The sequence below is a fragment of the Plectropomus leopardus genome, chromosome 23 (genome assembly GCF_026936395.1).
Source record: "Plectropomus leopardus strain MGB_pleo_1.0 chromosome 23, ASM2693639v1, whole genome shotgun sequence".
Taxonomy (NCBI): domain Eukaryota; kingdom Metazoa; phylum Chordata; class Actinopteri; order Perciformes; family Serranidae; genus Plectropomus; species Plectropomus leopardus.
Genome location: NC_142198.1, coordinates 17,331,619 through 17,350,451, shown reverse-complemented (window position 1 = coordinate 17,350,451; position 18,833 = coordinate 17,331,619). Strand labels below are relative to the sequence as shown.

The window sequence follows — 18,833 nt, the reverse complement described above, 5'->3', positions numbered from 1 at the left end:
TGTTTCCTGTAAGCCAGCAGTGTCCGAAACTTATGTTTTTTAACAAAAAGTGAATCCGAAATATGTTAAATCCATTTTAAAATGCAACCTAGAACTAAATTTGAGACCAATTTACAGTTTAAAAAAAAACAAAAAAACATTTCGCCTCCTGAATTTGATTTCTACTTAAGATTTTCCTACATTTCCCAGAAGACTCAGCAACCATCAGAAAACTGGTACAAATGGGTGAATTGGTTGAAAAAAAAAACATGCACCATGCACCCAAGTGAGAATATAATATAAAAAATGCAAAACAGCTCCCATATAAAGTCCTTTCTGTTTCAGATCAGTGGTTCCCAAAAAAAGGGAAAATTATTGACAAAATATTTTAAAAATAAGCATATTACTGAGAGTTAATCAAAATATTTTTGGTACCACATTATCAGTGTTTATCAAGTTATCGACAGAAAAAAAGGACAATACGTTAACTTAGAAGTTGTGTATAATATGCAATAAATTTGGATTTTTAAAAAAAAAATCCTTTACCTCTCTTTTAAAAAACTTGCAACTTCATAATATAGAGAAAGATTTACGGCTGCTCGATAATGTTCATATCTTTAGATGTGTGTATACTTCATATGCCCAAGTATGTGTCCTTATGTGTGCATGTTCAGGTAAATTTTGAGATATTTAAATTTTAATAACAATCTAAAACCCTTTTTCTTTCACATAATAATTCAATATTAATTTGTATTAAACTTTTTTTTATTATTTATTTATTTTTTAACTCTTATCACATTGTTAGGATTACTACATTGTTGTATTGTTATTTATTTTTCTCTTTAATTTATATACTTTTTGTGTATCTGGGGTTTGTGTGCTTGAAAAATGTGTGTCTATTTACTGAAAAAAACAAATAAATTAAAAAAAAAAAAAATTTATTTCCACTTAAATGAACAAAAAATAAAACTAAAAAAACCCATAATGATTATTTTGGTAAATACTGAGGTCAGAATTATTTAAAACAACACTCCTTTTTTCCTGATGCAAAAACAACATTTTTTTTTTTTTTTTTAACATGAATCTGTTGACTCTCCTGCAGAGGTCAGGACACAGCTGGCTGAGAGGAAACATTGGCAGGTTGAAGCTCAGGATTAGTCAGGACTTCATCGGGGTCAATTTATCACCACACGCTAACTACCAGGTCACTACAGCACCAATCAACACAACAACGTCACTGCACCACAGCGCTCACTACCACTACAGGACGAGGGAAACATGGGAATGAATCACATCGCTACACATCGTCTCCCTCCCTCCTAAAAACCAACACCACCCTCTGAAAGTATTACAACAGAGCTCCGCTTTCCCAGGCGGCTAGCTACTCGCCAAGTGGTTGAAAGTCAGATGTCGTCGATCTGTGGAGACCCAGGAGCGAAACGGAGGGTCGAGGGGGGTTTAAAAAAATAACAAAAAACAAAACAAAGAAGAAAAAACAGTCGTTAATGAAGGTAAAAAAAAGTCTGGATGAATTCTCACGATGAAATGTTTAACTGTTGTGAGGGGAAGATGGGAAACACACAACAGGCAACACGGTTACACGACTGCAAACATGCTGAGAAATTATATCAACTGTTCGACTACAAAGCATAAAATCAGAGTGACACCAAAACACATCTGAGCTGTGAAGCCGCTATCACGTGAAAACAAAATATAGCATTAGGGATGTCAGCGACTAACTGTATTTTTTGATGAGTAACGCATGTCGGTCTAGAGCAGGGAGACTCGGCTCGCTTTGTTTGGGGGCCACTTTTGCAAAATGACAGGGGGCCAGGGGCCAGTCGGGGCGGCCCCATACGTGTTTCTAATATATCTAAGATTTTAGGATATTTATTACTATATAAGAATTTAGGAAATTTCTAGAATTTCAGGATCTTTGAGGGATTTTATGTAATTTCTAGGATTTCAGGATGTTTCAATAATCTTAGGACATTTCTAGGATTTTAGGACGTTTCTAGAATTTAGGGCCTTTCTAGGATTTTAGGACGTTTCTAGAATTTAGGGCCTTTCTAGGATTTTAGGATGTTTCTAGGATTTTAGCAACTCTACGAGTTTAGCACATTTCTAGGATTTTAGGGCGTTTCTAGGATTTTAGAGCATTTCTAGGATTTCAGGATGTTTCTAGGATTTTAGCAACTCTCTACGAGTTTAGCACATTTCTAGGATTTTAGGGCGTTTCTAGGATTTTAGGGCATTTCTAGGATTTCAGGATGTTTCTAGGATTTTTGAATATATTTAGTATTTTAGGGGATTTCTAGGATTTTGGGATATTTCTATGATTTTAGGAAGTTTCTAGTATTTCAGGGCATTTCTAGGATTTTAGGACGTTTCCAGGATTAAATAACTAAATGGTTACAGGGTGACAGGCATAATTAAGTTAAAAAACAACAACAAAAAAAACAAAAACTTGACATCCCTAAGCTTGATGAACTTCTTATAAAGAGGCTAACATGATGCAGCTAACAAACACTAAGCAGAACTACAGAGGAAACAAATGCAGTTGAATGGTGTCGAGCTACAAAGCTGCACTTCAGGAATCTACGGAGCGCTTTTCAGACATGTAACAGTGCTGGCTTTATCTGTAAAACGGTAGCACTATTAGTTTTTGGTTTTTGAGGTTTTTATATCATTCTTTGGCTTACTAGTTGTGGTCCTGGTGTATTTATATCCGAGCATTTAATTTTAGTTTGAAATACACACACACACACACACACACATATATATATATATATATATATATATATATATATTAATAATATATATATTTTAAATATCTAATCAGAAATTCTCTCTAATTTTTTCTTGTCCTCTGTTTTATCACTAATTCTCGGGTCATTTTCTCGTCACCTTTTACTAATCTCTTTCAATATTTCACATTTCTTGCACAGTTCTTTACCTTTTCCCCCAAAAGAAATCTCAGGCTTCATAAGAGTTAAATGGCTTGTAGAAGGTGTTAATATCCATGTTTTAAATTAGTTAACATAAACGTCAGAAACTGTATTATTGTATTTATGACTGAAAACGAAGAAAAGTAAAATGGGTCCTTTGGTGTGACGATATATGATTAAGACCTGAGCTGAGACATTTTACAGACAAGTTACATTATTCTATCTGATAAGAGAGCACCTTAAAAACATATTTTAATACTACCGCTAATTGTTTCTTACTATTACTGCATTATTTTTTTTATATTCTTACACACTTTACATGCTCAGCACATTATACACATTTATAATTTTTAAATATTCACATACTAGTACTAATTGTGTTTATTATATTTGTATTTATATTTCACAGACTTTATTTCTCCTTTATATAATTCTCTAATTTTTTTTTTTGTTTTTTTTTACGGTAAAATACCTTTATCGTGTTAAATTTCCAGCATATTTCCTGTGATGCAGCACATGTCTGAAAGAGGCTCCGGACTCATGTGGATGACAGTTCCCGTAGAGGTCCCACATTCGAGGACCCAGAAAACTCAGGAAAGCACTGCTATATACCAGAAAACTCCAAAACTGCTACCAGTGATGAAGATGAAGGTCAGATCTTTCTACAGATGTCTAAGATGAACGTCTGCGTTAAGAGGTGAATCCACACCAAACCAACCCACGAACGACAGAGTGCCACCAGTCAGAGAACAGAAGACGGAGAGGAAGAAGAGGAGGAAGGCTTTATGCTTAGCCGGGAACTGTCAACATGTTTTCACACCACGTTTCATGCAGCCCTCTAAAGAGGCGGAGCCTAAGAGACAGGTGTGAAAAGGTGGGGGAGGGGTCACGTGTGTTAAAAAGGGGGCGGGGCTAGTCACCAGGGGCTCCGTGTGCTGCTTGAGCTGCTCCAGATGCTCTAATATATTCTTCTTTGTGATGATGCCCAACACAATCCTGAAACACACACCTGTTAATCGGTAAACTGCCCAAAAAAACGACAACAAATAAACAAAAAACAACAAACAGAGGAGAGACAGAGAAAGAAGCACAAAAACATACATAACAGGGTGCAACTTAAAATATTAAACAGGTAACGTTAACATAAACTCAACACAAAAACAACAAAATGTTATGAATTAATATCACGTGTGTTATGATGGATAATACTTAACTATTACTTCTAACCCTAACAGCAGCTTGAGCTACATTTTAAATAATTTTATTAAAATATGCTTAAAATTTAGAGATTTAAAGATACAATAAGTCTGGTGATATTCTTAATGTCAACGAATCACTTGGAAAATAAAACAAATCCACCAATGCGTCCAAAAACAACAACATGCACATTAATGAGGCACACTTGGCGACATTAATGATAATAATTAATGTCACGGCAAACTGAGGGAACTGATTATTAAAATCAATCCATCTTGTAATTCCCAAATCACACCAGCAGGTGGCTCTCTGCAAAACCTGAATCTGTAAAATCTAAACTAGATCTCCTGAGTCTGACCCATCACGAGACTTTAATTTTCACTTAAATGAACAAATTAAATGTTTACGGTCTAAAAAAAAAAAATCTAAAAATGAGAAAAACTCAAACCTTCTTTCTCAACAAGCGTCTTTTTCACTTCTCAGACTGATACCTGTTATGTAGTTGTAGTTAGTTTCAGCAGCTGTCTCTTCTGCTGAAGAGACCGGCTGTTATTGCTCAGTGGGGGGTAAAGGAGGTGCAGCACAGCGGTTAGGCCAGGCCATGCAGATTACAGGGTAAATCGGGGATTTTAGAGCCCATGCAACACCGGACAGTGTGTACATGTCTTTGTTTAAAGTTTGTCGACCTCAGACTGTAAGTCGATCGTAACAACAACCGGAAAAAATAGGATGTGAGACGGATTCTGCTCTTGCAGCACATCCTTGCACCTGAGAGAGTTTTAACTTCGTACTCACCCGTTGTGAGTGACCAGGCACTGGCGCAGCCCGAGCTTTCTGAAGATGTCCACCACGATCTCCATGGGGGTGTGGTCGGTGACGGTGAAGGGGCTCATGTCCAGGATGGAGCGCAGTTTTAGGGGCCGAGGGCTGTCGGCCGGCAGGGTGGGTGCGTGCTGGGTGAAGTAAACCCTGGAGTTCAACATGATGCCCTCCTGTTTACGACGAGCATTTTCTGTTGAGAAAGGAGCAAGAACACAGAAAAAAATGACCAAAACCGATGAAGTGGTGAACTTTTTTTCTTTCTGTGACATCATTTTAAATATATAAAAAAGAGAGTTAAAAGTATAGTTTTGTAGACATTTTTCTCTTGTTTTTGAATCTCCTACAGCTAATTTTCAGATCATTACCGTGTCACCTTTAGCAATTTTTTTTGCAGTACAAACAAACTTTCTCAGGTTTCAGAGGTTAAAAGAAAAACCGACGTCGATTCGGGTCTTAAAGACACATAAACGTGTATTAACGTGTCCCATTTTGTCATTTTAGTGATTTAGTGCGCTGTTTTCTTAAATGAATTACTGTTCCTCTTCTTACTGTTCCATTATTCTGCACTGATATTTGGGACAAACACCGTAGTTACCTATAGCGATAGTGATGTCCCTGCGCAAAGCGAAGCCCACCAGCCTCTGGGACTCCTTGGACACTATCACAGGGAAACCATTATAACTGGTTTCATTGATGGTGCTCTGCAGCTCCTCCACCGTCAGGTCGTCCTGCGTCAGCACCGCTAACGGCGGGTCGCTGCGTCGAGGCCTCATCACCTCTCTGGCCAGCGTGGTGTGTGTGAATTCCTCCTTGGCGTCCAGGAAGGGGTATCCGTTCAGTCTGATGTGAGCCTCGTAGATTCCCTCTCGGCCGAACGCGTCGCCCACCCATTTGCTGGTCATGACGGCAGCCATGAGGGGGACGATGTACTCCAACCCACCGGTCAGCTCGAAGACGATGACGACCAGGGAGACGGTCATACGAGTCACACCGCCTGAAGAGACGAGAGGGGAAGAAATGAACATAAACGCACCTAGACAAATAGAAACAAAGATTTTGACTTAAAAAAAAAAGATGTTTATGTTTTCCAGATTAAGCTTTTGAAACCTGAGCAAAAACCTGAGTTTGATTTCTTTCAAAAATTAATTTGTTAACTGAGGTTTTGATTTTGTGTTACTGTTATTAAATTCCTATGACTTTAATTCATCAAAAATTTTCTCTAATTCACAAATTTAACACAACATGGGTAAGCCACTGATATACAAATGATCATTAAGGGACTGAAGTATTCCTTTGAGAAACCCCTGCTGAAATAAACTGATCGCAGTAATGGTTTTTGTCTGTTTTTGTGAATTAAATCTTGTAAACTGCTGTAATTCTGCTGACGCTGTAAACCGGTCCTGCTCACGAAGACGCCAAAATGTTCCAAAACGACCAAATATGTGAAGGTTAACACAATTCTGACCCACTAACATACCATTTCCATCTTTACGATCACTTTGTTATCGGCTGACTCACCCAGACACGCGGCGGCCCCCACCATGGCGTAGAGCCCTGGAGTGATGCAGTCTGCTCCCACCTCGCACCACTCTTTGAACAAGAACCAGTCGTGGTGATAATACGCCAGCTGCTCCACGGCGATGCCAACGATTCGCCCTGCGATGGCCCCGATGGCCATGCTGGGGATGAACAAACCCGACGGCACCTGAGGACGAGAAGCAAGAAAAGGGTTTAGTGTTTATAAAGACCTGCAGGGTAAAACATCCGCCAATCAGGAACCGCTGAATCACCTTGAGTCCAAAGGTGAATATCGTCATGATGATTTTAAAGATGAGCGCCAGGCAGAGCTGCCACATGGCGGCGTAGACGCCGGGCCCTGCCGGCCGGTTGGGATTGTCGGTGAACGCCTTACTGCCGTTCATCTGGCTGCGGTACTGGCACAGCTGCGAGGACTCCAGCGGGCCGCAGTCGGTGAACAGCTCCTTTATCAGCTCGCTGGTGTTCTGACGCGTGTACGGGTTCGGGAAAGCAACCACAGCTGTGATGGCGGCCACCAAGATCACCTCCAACACCGGGTACTTTCCTGCAGAGAGGGAGAGTTTAACAGTTCAGTTAAGGTGGGGAGAGGAGATCATCTCCACTGTCAGAGTTCTCCGTACTCCTCTGTCTTTCCACCTTAAAGGGACAGTTCACCCTAAAATCAAAAACACATCTTTTCTCTTACCTGTCGTGCTTTAGTCTAGTTCAGGGGTCGGCAACCTTTACTATCAAAAGAGCCATTTCTGGCCCAAAACAAACAAAAAAAATCTGCCTGGAGCCGCAGGTAACACAACACATAGTCAAACTAAGCTATCAATATTATTAATGGGTCTATATGAATATTCATTAATATGTTTTACCACTATTTATTATTTTTTGTTACATTAACTTTGCAGTGTTGGTGGTAAAAATTAAAGATCTATTTATGCACTATTATTATTAGTATTATCTATATACATTATTAACTTCTCCATTTTCCTCTGAGACTTCTCCTATCTTGGATTTGGAATCCATAGCTAGTCAAGCTTTTTTGATTCAGGAGCGTCCACCGCTTTTGAAATTTGGCAAAATTAAGCAGAAAAGGCACCAAGGCCACAGAAATATGATGCATATTTTAGTTAATGAAATGCTAATACATTTTCATATTCTGTGTACAGGCTACATATTTTTGCAATTGAAAAACTGAATGAAAATCTTTAAAAAATAATCACCATTCATTTCCATATAAGGAGCCACTGGAGAGGGGCTAAAGAGCCGCATGTGGCTCTAGAGCCACAGGTTGCCTACCCCTGGTGTAGTTTGTTTTGCTGTGAGTTGTCAATTGTTGGCTGTGCTTTAGATATATAAATAGCTCTACAGGTAAGAGGAGAAATGTGTATTTTTGATTTTGGGGCCCTTTAAGTGTTGCTAATGGCTGCTTACGAGACAATCATAAAGTTCATTATGTATTAACGCTGTCGTCCTGAATGTTTTATGTTTAAATCATCAACATTTAAATCATTTTCTCTGCCAAAGCAAACAGCTGACAAACATCTTCAGACTCTACGTCTAACTGACTAACAAATTCCTATTTGAATCTAGTCCAAGGACTTGCCGAAGCGTGTCGACTTGCGCCGCCGGCACCAGGCGATGTTGGCTCGGATGAAGAAGGCGCCCCAGAGGCCTCCGAAAACTCCCAGCAGGATGAAAGGGATGAGCTCAAACAGGTACCACGGCGTGTGGTACTCCACGTAGAACAGCACCAGGCGGCTGTTACCGAACGGGTTGATGGAGCGCAGGACGAAGGCTGCCACCAGAGCGGCGAAGAAGGAGCGCCACAGCGTCTTGAGAGGGAAGTAGTAACTCACCTGGAGGAGAGAGAGACAATCCATTATCCTGATTTACACTGAGCACCGTTTTGTGAATATGAAGGATATGCATTAAAAAAAAAAGGTTTACAGTCTTTTCTGGTCAGTTCAGAGTCTACGACGGCTAAGCTTTGCTCAGGGGCCACTTTTGCCAAATGACAGGAGGCCAGGGGCCAGTCACAGCAGCCCCATACATGCTCCTCGGTTTTTAGGACGTTTTAAGGATTTTAGGACATTTCTAGGATTTAATATGTGTCTATGATTTTAGGACATTTCTAGGACTTTAGGACATTTCTAGGATTTTTGGGCATTTCTAAGATTTTAGGACATATCTAGGATTTTTGGACATTTCTAGGATTTTTGGACATTTCTAGGATTTCAGGACATTTCTAGTATTTTAGGACATTTTAGGATTTTAGGGCATTTCTGGGATTTTTGGGCATTTCTAAGATTTTAGGACATTTCAAGGATTATAGGACATTTCTATGATTTTTGGACATTTCTAGGATTACAGGACATTCGGGATTTAGCCCCTCACGGGTGTGGGATCCTCCAAAGGCACTTTTTTGATAACTAAGCTCTATTTTGATGCAGTTTTATGCACTCTGACCCCTTAATCTAGTACAAAAACAATTCCTGGTGAGAATCAATTTAATGTTACTGTAAATTAGAAAATGGTTCGGGGGGGGGCCATCCGGCACCCTATCGGGGGCCAGATTTGGCCTGCGGCCCGTGAGTTGAGCATCACTGGTCTATGACATCATGTGCTGTACCTCCTCCAGGCTGAAGAGCACTCCTCCGATCGGTGCTCCAAAAGCAACAGACACCCCAGCCGCCGACGCAGCAGAGAGGACCTGAGAGAACAAAACAAACGCACCTCAGCTGACGAGACGGGGTCGGAAACACAGTCAGGTTTCAGAATAACAGACCACCTGGCAGAATTAATAATAAGAAGATTGATATAAGTGTCTTCTCTCCCACCTCGCGTTTCTTGGCCTCGTTCTTGCTGTACTTGGGGAAGAGGTAAGAGAAGATGTTCCCACAGCAGCAGGCCACGTGGACCAGAGGGCCCTCCTTCCCCAGGCTGAGGCCAGACGCCACAGCCAGCACCAGAGTGATGGTCTTGATCATCAGGGTCCACTTGCCCAGGTAGCCCCGGATGATGAACCCACTCAGGATGGTCTTAATCTGGAGAGATGGGGGTAGAGATTAGACAAGTCCATCTTGATTCCCACTGAGGACAAACAGTCAGGAAGACAGGAGTGAATTAAGCAAGTACCAGTACTTTTTATTTAGTGTGCTTAAAACTATACATATCTTGATTAAATGCACATTTGATAGATTTGAAAGCAGTGAAGCTATAAAAAAACAGCTCTACATGTGTCAACTAAGGGCTGAAAAACAGGAAAGAAAATCAAGTGGTCCTCAAACTGTGGATGTTAAAATCTGCTGATCTCTGCGATTGACCAAGAAAAGAGAAGTTGTTGTTATGTCACAGCCTTTGTTATATTTTAATTTAAAAAAATAATTCAAAGGCCTTTCATGTCAGTTTTTGTTATCGAGACATGGCATCAAATATTAATATTTTTTTAAGGTATTAAAGATAGAAATTTCAGTATTGCGACAAAACAATTTCTATTACCATCAATCAGATTTGCTCATGTGTATTTATTTGGAAAATGAGAAAGAAGTTCAAAGCCCTTGAATGAAACGTCTTTGTAGTTAGTAAAAGACATAAAACTTTGAATTTTAGTCCGTTATTGTGTTTTTTCTTAAGTCTCCCCCTCACATATTGACTTTATCTCTATCAACTATACAAAGTTCTTGAATTTGGAAAAAAATGTGAACAGCAGAGGAAATTAATCTGACCATATATATGTTTTGTAATATAAACTGTTGCCAAAAAATAAAGATTAATAATGATTATGATAATAATAATTTGATTTCCTTTTTCAAAACCGATTCACTCACGTTTTGCTGCAGCAGCATCTCTACCTCCTGATGGTTTCCTCTATCCTGTTATCGTCAACGTGCTAAAAGTCACTGCCGACCACACACTTCACTTGACAGTGCAGCTCCAGCTGTCTTGTTGCCATGGCAACAGTAAGAACATTTCTGGAAAATGCTCACAGCAACATGGCTTTTTTTACAGCACGGCCAAAGCTGTCACATCTCCCCGCTGCCCACAAAATTTACAATTTGAAGCCACTTCAAGACATTAAAGCGAAACTCCTATAAGCATGAAAACAAGCTGTGAGGATCCCGGAGAGTGCACATAACTAATTACACTGCTTTCATGGAGAGTTAGAGGGCAGCTGTGGAGATTTATTGGCTTTCTGTTTCGTCTGCTGTGTCGAGTTTCTGACACCCAGAGCAAATTGATCAGACGTGAGAAAATGAGAGCAGCAGAACATCAATAATCTGCAGAATCTCCTTCACTCACTCTGAAACAGAGAGACAAGAAAGACACACGGCCACAAAAAGCCAGCTAACCCCATTAGCTCCATGAAACTGATATCTTCTGTGGTAAAAACTACTTTTGGGTTTTGTGACTGAATACTGAGAATCTTTTACTGACTTAATATCTGTCAAAAACGTATTGAAATGTTGTGTGAGAGCAACTCTTAACTTCTGGATGTTTGAGTTTTTATGCAAAACCACAAAGAGTTTTCTGCATAGCAGTATCAACAACTTAATTTGAGGACATTACTTTTTAATATTTCATTCCTTTTTCATTCCAGTAGTCTGATTTGACTATTTTAACAGGTATTGTATTTTACTTATTTTTTTTAACACAAGTGTGCTTTTACTTTAAGTGGTTTATTGATTTATCTATTTTTTTCTGTTTTTATTTTGTGGTTTTATTCATGTATTATCTTCTATTATTTTATCCTGTTCATTTGTATTACCCTCTCTTGATGGCCTACTTTTAGTATTATTTTTTTCATTTAATTTTAAGAATTGTTTTAATCAGTTCTGACTGACAAGTTAGTTATTATTTTATGAGTTTTTTTTCTAAGGGTTTTTTTTAACTCACATTTTATTTCAATTTAAGCAACTTGTACAATCATATTCACAATTTTGCCTACATTTTTAATATTTTCTACGATGTATATACACAGTTTATAGATTCTTTTACAAAAGTATAATACAATTTAAAAATAAAACATTTTAAAAATAAATTCTTCATTTTGAAGAACAGAGGTACCAATTGGATAAGAGAAAATCAAACAAACAAAAAAACACAAACAAATCCAAAACCAACCAAACAAACCAAAAACAGTGTTTGTTGGTAATGTGGGAGAGTAAAAGCCACATTCTCCTCACCTCAGGGATCCCTGAGCCGCAGGCGTAGGGTGCAAACACTTTGACCAGACAGACGGCGAGGAAGGCGAAGGACAGCGCCCAGTAGATGTACATGAAGTAGTTCATGATGTACGAGCCGGGCCCCTGCAGAGAGGAGAGGAAGCAGAGGAAGAGTCAACACCATGAAACTCACCGGCACCAAAAATCAGACATAAAGTGTGAAAGTGGGAGTTACATCAGGTCTAAAATTTTAAATTTTTTATAAATCATTACAAGTTTGCCTTTCCCTTTATTTAAAAAAATCTAATAGTTCAGTTATATCTATAAGGTTGATAAATGTGTGTCTCTATGTTAAACTTTTAATTAAAAATCAAATAAAACCAATTTTAAAATTTGCAGTAATTTATGCTGTTGCTCTGTTAGGCTTCATCCACACTTTTTATTTTAAAATGCGTAACTATCGCTTGCCTTTTGTGATTTTATCCTTAAGATGTGGGTGACATTACTCCCTTCCCGTTGCCATGGCTACCTCTGGTGACGGATAATGCTCCCTGTACTGAACGAAAACGTCACCGTATTTGCTTTCTGCTGCCTTGATCGCCTCGTGTTAATTTCAGTGAAAGTTCCACCTTGTTGGTCCAAGCAAAGAAATATCTGGTTATATTTATATAACTATTTTCTGTAACTAATGGAGCATTCACGCGCTCGTCAGGTGGTCCCATTTCCAGAGTTGGGACGTCTTCCGACTCTGGTGTGTTTATGAAATTTTAAGTATCTCTGGGTAACAAAACTGAAGCTATAAGGAAGAAATTTTGTGTTTTATTGCTCAGAGCATTTAAAAAACATGCCAATAAGAGTCTGAAGCTTTAGATTAGTGATTTTTTCTCCAGATTTGTTTGTTTCAGTATATCTTCTACAACTACTAAAATATTACTTTACCTTTGTTGTCTTGGTTAATAAATAACTTTTCTGTGTAATCGAGTTTGCTCAACGTGGGCAGCAAATAACGATTGTAACCTAATAATGCACGTGAGGAAAGAAATGATAAAAAATTAATTTATAAAACGTTTGTTAGCATCAACCCAACATTAACTTTCGCTTGCCATGTTTTTGTATAATATGATGTCAACTTGGCAAGTTATGTACCAACATTTTTGCCGAGTTTCCATGTTTTTGTTCCAACTTGAGTTGGGAACTTATTTTTTTAACCATTATTCTGACACCACGAGTATGCAGGGTAAGCAACAAATGCTGCTTCCTGTTTACATCAGCATGCACATTTCCAGGGTATGTACAGAAAATGGTCGTGTGTTATGTGTTTTCAGGCATGTTTAACACGGACGGAGATTTTTTCTGCGCTCAGATCTCAGTGTGGATGTTGTCCCAGTCTACCTCGGCCTGCCCCAGTATTAGCTCAGCCCAGCTCTTCCACTGAGGACACTTGTCCCGCTCAGCGAAGGTGGTCTCATTGGACGTCCAGCAGCACTGCTCGTGGTTGAACCACATGGCGCTCAGACACACGCCCTCCTTCAGGTCGTTCATCCAATCAGCAGCAATGTCAATCAGGCCAGCCAAAGCACCTGGCGGGAGGAGGGAACCAGGAAGGAAAAGAGGGGCGAAGAGGTGGTGGAGGCAGGAAGTGGAGAAAAGGAGAGAAAAAGAGGCAGAGGCAGTTAGCTTGCTGGTTATGCTACTAATTTTGATATGAGCCTGTTATCAATTTAGAAAAGCAAGTCTGTGTCATAAGAAAATACAACATTAAACCTGACAAAGTTGTGTTCAGTCTCCAACATGGAGGCTTTTTACGAGGGACGTCATCATCTATCTTTTTCCTAACAGCCCTGACACACCAGGCTGACAGTTGATGTCGGGCCGCTGGTGAGTGTCTGCAGCCCTAGATTTTGTGGTGTGTCCGGCACTGTTGCCACTATTTGGCTCTTGTTGGCTTTTTTTCAGTATGCTGAATTGACGCCGGAGCCCGTTGATTAGTGAAATCACCCTGATTGACGGTTCAGCTGAAGTGCATGAGAAGAAAAATGGATGTGAGGAGAGCAAACAAACGACTGAGGTCAAGAGAGCGCGAGGATGATGCAAACTTGTTCCTAAAGGTAAGATTATGCTTTTAGCCACAGAGCTCTCCAACAGAAGTGGTTTGTAATTGTCTGTGTTATTATTCTCTTGTGTACGATAAATTATAATTTGTTCTTTCAACATCGGGTTGTGTTGTTAAAGCGCTAATTGGCTAACTAGCATCTTGCATCCTCTCTGCTGGTTTTCCAGTTTCCTTTTTTCAGCGGATTCAGGATGTCGAATCGGATCTAAGATAAGCCCTCCAAAAAAACCAAAGTACAACAGCTTGTTGATTTTCTTTCTCCTGTTGGTCGTAAAAACATAAATCATTTGTGTAGATTATTGCTGCAGTGAGGACTGAACTCTCTCTGGTGAGGCTCTTGCAGGAGATAGAAAATGCTTCTTTTTGGGGTTAAATGAGAGCAAAAGACGAAGCGAGACCAAGACAAAGACTGAGCGTGAGCTGCCTCAGGCAAAGCATGTGAGAGTCACCAGCAGAGCAGATAACAGCCGTGTGTGCGTGTTTGCACTGTGTGTGTGCGTTTGTGTTACCTGAGGCCAAGCCGGTGAGCGTCACCACCAGCCATCCGGACCAGGCGTCGTACAGGCTCTTTGTGAACTCCCATGCTGACTCTTTTTTCTTACTGTTGATCTAAAAACACAACAACAACAGTTAAAGAATTAATACACAAATTGAGATTTCTTTTCCCAAATTTCATTATTTCATTTATTCACATACTATCCCACACTGTCTCCGGTGGTACTGCTCTGATTTGTCGTAAGCGCTCAGAAAAAATGTGCAAATATGGTGTCCATTATGTGGTGCAACAGAACACACTAATGATAAATCATGTTGCTGTATATCAGAAATAAACCACACGATGCACATGTCATGTGAATCAGATGATCACATAAGGCTGTTGTCAGTTGGTGGTGCGATGCAGATGTCTTATTATGATTATGTGAGGTGTACATATGCATATTTGGACCTTTGAGCTTTTTATACAGTAAACAAAAAGGTTCACATAATTTATGCTATTTGAAGTGCAAACCTTTGAAGCTCAATATGTCAAAATCACTCAGAGGGCAGAACCTTAGGTCATGAAATATGTGAAATTTGGGATTAAGATTTGACCATGTACATGTACAAAAAAACTTCCACTGTGATGGTGAAACCTGAAAATTTGAGGTGTCACCACGGCCACACGTTTTGACGAAAAACAAAAACTTTTGACAACTTTTCAGCTTGTAGGTCTTCAGATGGGACAGACAAAATTTGAAGTTGATCATGTGAAATCTCTAGGAGGAGTTCGTTAAAGTATGACCTCTATAAATGGCAAAAAATACACAAAGTTTGCACGATGAATTCAAAATTGCTGAATCCCTTTGCCATGTACATGTGCCTGTGTGTGAAACCTACTGTGGGGGCTTGTTTATTTAAGTTTTGTGAGCGGTGCTACTGAGACATTTTGTGACACCTGAGCAGGACACCCATAAAACTTTCAAGTTTTTGAGCAGGCGTGTAGCATGTGCAAAATTCTGTGATTTTTTGAGCACTTTTATCACCTAAAAAACGTGATTCACTGCGTGTAATAATAATTCCTTCAGTTTCAATTTGATCCACAGGAACTAATAAAATTAAGAAAAATGTCAGATGAACAAGTATTACATACATATGTTGGCAGTAACAGTAGTAGATCTAAGGTTTTTAACTCCTCCCCAATGATAAACAATTCAATAATCTACTCTAGGGGTAGGATTTACTCTGTTGTTTCAATAAAACATTTAATAATACTATTTACAGTGAGGCAGGTAAAACCAGGTTATAAAGTTGATGTTTGACTAAGAATTCAAATAACATTAAAATTCCCAGAGTTCAGAGGACTTCAGCTCTAAATCACTTCAGGTAAGAGAGATGTAACCATGTGTCAATATTTGGATAAAAGAGACGACAGAGAGGTTGTATTCGTGACTCGGAGATGTAAGGCAGTAAACTGACAGTTTAGTGTGTGTTCACTAAAGTCTGATTCGTTCATGAATTCATGCTAATAAAGACTGGGATGTGGTTGAAAGCTTCAAAACAAGACCGTCAGTGTAGCTTGTAAATTTATAATATTTTTGTCAGACTCGACTTTTGCAATACAAGACCGTCTTAAAAGTAACAAAGCTCAAATTATCAGAATTTTGAAGCAGTAAAATTCCTTTGACATTTCTGGCAAAAGCTTTTTTTTTTTGATCAAGATCTTTTATTTTCCAAATATATCACAAAAACAAACTAAATACAGCTTGAACATGATACATCTGAAACAAGTCCCTACCCGACCTTCCGCTTCCCACCCAAAAGGGAAAAAAGAAAAAGAAAAAAGTTAAATAAAAATAACAATTATAAAACAAATTTTAAAAAATAACTAATAAACAGCAAATAAATAAATAATAATAAAGTTAAAAAAAATTAGTTGACAAAAACTGTTTTCATTGACTTTTCTGTTGATGAAATGTCATAAACGTGGACAATTTTTCAGCAGAAGGATTAAAAAAAAGGTTTAAAAATAACAGAGCACAAGTTAAAAGAGGTAATGGGATCACTTTGTACCTCGCATAATTCCAATAATTCCATGTGATGATAAAACAATAAAAACTGATGATTGAGTTCATTATGGTCAAATGCACTATTTTCCTTCACTGAGGCTAAAACTGCTGATCCTGCATAACGCCCCAGTTCTTCTTCTTCTTGTGTGACCAAAACAAACCAGAGTGTTGATGCACAGGAAGTGTGTTAGTTGTTTTTGCTGACACCAGTTAATGTGGAAAGCTGTATAAACTGCCGAGTATTATTTTGAACCTTGCAAAAAATTTTAAAGGGTAAGTTTGGTATTTGTCACTCTGTTTTGTGTCTAAGTCACTAATAGAGAACATTTATAGTCACCGACAGGCTCAGATTGTTATTAAAAGTGGTCGACAACATTATGGAAAGGATACCTGCAGAGGTCAACCATATATTAAAGAATAAGATCGTTTTTGTTTAACCAGAAACAGCCCCGAATGCAACCTCACCAAACTCCGTTCAAGTAAACAATAATTTTAGCGTGCATAAAACCAGCATATTTTCACATCTAACTGGGTGCATCGAGTATTTATTTCAACCAAACCAGTGTTGATTGTTGTAAAAGTGGAAAGATGAACCAAGATGGTTTTGGGGAGTTTAATTATTTTCCCTTGACTGTTAATGAAGTGTGTTTCACCAAAATAAAAGTTAAGATAAAATTACTCTCTAATGAAATGTTAGTGTCAGACGCTCATTAAAGAAAGTTAGAAAATACAGGTAGAGGGCAGAATCTCTGCAGATAAATACCCCGCCACATATTCTTTTGGGTCATAAGTGATACTTCGATGAGTCTGTACATTGTTTTTTTTTTAGGAAAATCCTGCATTGTATATATTTTAGGCTAAATGTTGGAATTTTGGCCAGCCTTGATCTCACCTTTCGGTGCCTTTCGCGGTCCTTGCACTTCTCACGAACCCAGTCGATGGTATGGAAGTCGTCGTAGGTCCCCACACCAGGGATGGGCTCCTCTAGGAAGTCCAACAGGTGGGTGGTGCTGCTGGGTGCCCCGCCCCCGTTAGACATGACGTAGTTAGACCCTGGAGAAAAAAAACAGTGTAAGAATTTACAAAACTCACGGTTCAGTTCTGTACATTACAGAACTATATCGAGATTCAACAGAAAACGTGAGTTCAATATTTAACTTTTTCTTTGTATATCAAGTATTTGGCAAGTCATATCTGTCTTTGCAACACGGATCAGTAACATACAAGCAATATCAAACATTTTTACGGGAAAACAAAAACAGAAAAGCATGTGATGTAAGGTTCTCCTGCCGTATATCTGATCTTTAGAAATGCTCACGAAAAGAAAAGAGATCCATCGCGGTTCCTCCGGCCGCTGGCTGCACATTAAAGCTCCATCTCCTTTATTATCCGGCTCATCAGAAACACTGCAGAGCTAAAAACACGGTCGCCGCTGAGAGATAATGACACAGCTGCTCTGAGAAAACCCTCTAAGTGAGGCCCGCAGTCCACCGCCTCATCTGGAACAACAATAAAGCGAGTGGAGGCTTATATGCCGAAACATTTGGATGAGTAAACGCAGCTGAAATACCTTCAGGTAATCTTTAATCCACGTTTATACACACAGGCACACCTACGCTGGGTGTCTCAACAGAGCAGTTTCTCCTGCTCCGTGAGAGATGCAGATCAGTGTGTGTGTGTGTAGGTGTGCATCTGCAGATGGAATAACAAAATTCGGGAGCAATGTCACCATTGCAGTTCATTTAAAAGTCCGGTTTAAATTCCCTCACTGTTTAGGAGGTTTTTGCTGGAAACAGAATTATCTGCAGAGGTTTCTCTCCAAAAACAAATGGGCTGAGTCAATAAAACTTGTAAAAGCAAAATTTGGGTCAGATGGGTGCTGAAAGGGGCTCTGCCGGAGACCATACACACGTATTTTGGGGCTGTCCAACAAAATTGACAAAATTGACAAAATTTAAAATAATGCGATGTACTGGAATCTTTCTCTTTCCTTTGAGATACTGTTACTATTAATTTACAGTATACTATTTGGTTGTTATGATTTTTCTTTTTTTCATGTTTTTATTCACCTATTGTGTATTTTCTTACACCTGAGGAAGGTGGGAAACAAAAACTGGTTTTGAAAATATTCCAGACTCCATGGACTCTTCTGCAAGACATATATGCCTGAGGTAAATTTGAAAATAAATAAAAAGTATGAAAAATAAATTTTGAAAAAAGTTAAAAAAAAAAAATTAAAAAGTAAAAAAAATGAGTAAAGTAAAATGTTTCTCCAACTGATTCATTGATGGGAAAAAATAGTTGGTTTTATAATAATTAATTGATTCACTGACTGTTTATGTTACCAATCATCAGATAAAATAAAAGCAACCCTACTTGGAACAATGCAGGTACACTTCTCAACAAAATACACAATACAATCCTTTTTAGACATTTTAATGCAGAAATGTTTCATATATATCTTTAAAAGTATTTTTTAATTGTTTAAATTGGGATGTCTGGCAGTCTCGTTAGCGCTGCTCAGATGGTATCAGCC

General features: G+C 38.8%; 1 protein-coding gene across 8 annotated transcripts in view; it reads right to left on the bottom strand.

Moving 5' to 3' along the window:
• Positions 1 to 18,833, bottom strand: part of clcn3 (Cl-/H+ antiporter 3) — a 49,477-nt gene that overhangs the window by 5,529 nt on the left and 25,115 nt on the right. For 5 of the 8 annotated variants that reach the window (XM_042512067.2, XM_042512068.2, XM_042512073.2 and 2 more), the window contains 12 exons: positions 17,190 to 17,350; positions 14,261 to 14,360; positions 13,031 to 13,218; positions 11,660 to 11,782; positions 9,314 to 9,520; positions 9,106 to 9,186; positions 8,080 to 8,332; positions 6,737 to 7,029; positions 6,465 to 6,651; positions 5,542 to 5,940; positions 4,920 to 5,136; positions 3,848 to 3,923 (listed from right to left, as the gene is read on the bottom strand). In XM_042512067.2, the coding sequence (XP_042368001.2) occupies positions 3,848 to 3,923; positions 4,920 to 5,136; positions 5,542 to 5,940; positions 6,465 to 6,651; positions 6,737 to 7,029; positions 8,080 to 8,332; positions 9,106 to 9,186; positions 9,314 to 9,520; positions 11,660 to 11,782; positions 13,031 to 13,218; positions 14,261 to 14,360; positions 17,190 to 17,350 (2,285 nt within the window). Of the gene's footprint in view, positions 1 to 234; positions 1,398 to 3,847; positions 3,924 to 4,919; positions 5,137 to 5,541; positions 5,941 to 6,464; positions 6,652 to 6,736; positions 7,030 to 8,079; positions 8,333 to 9,105; positions 9,187 to 9,313; positions 9,521 to 11,659; positions 11,783 to 13,030; positions 13,219 to 14,260; positions 14,361 to 17,189; positions 17,351 to 18,833 lie in introns of those variants that run through there. The other 3 variants (XM_042512070.2, XM_042512074.2, XM_042512071.2) reach the window with 2 other exon arrangements.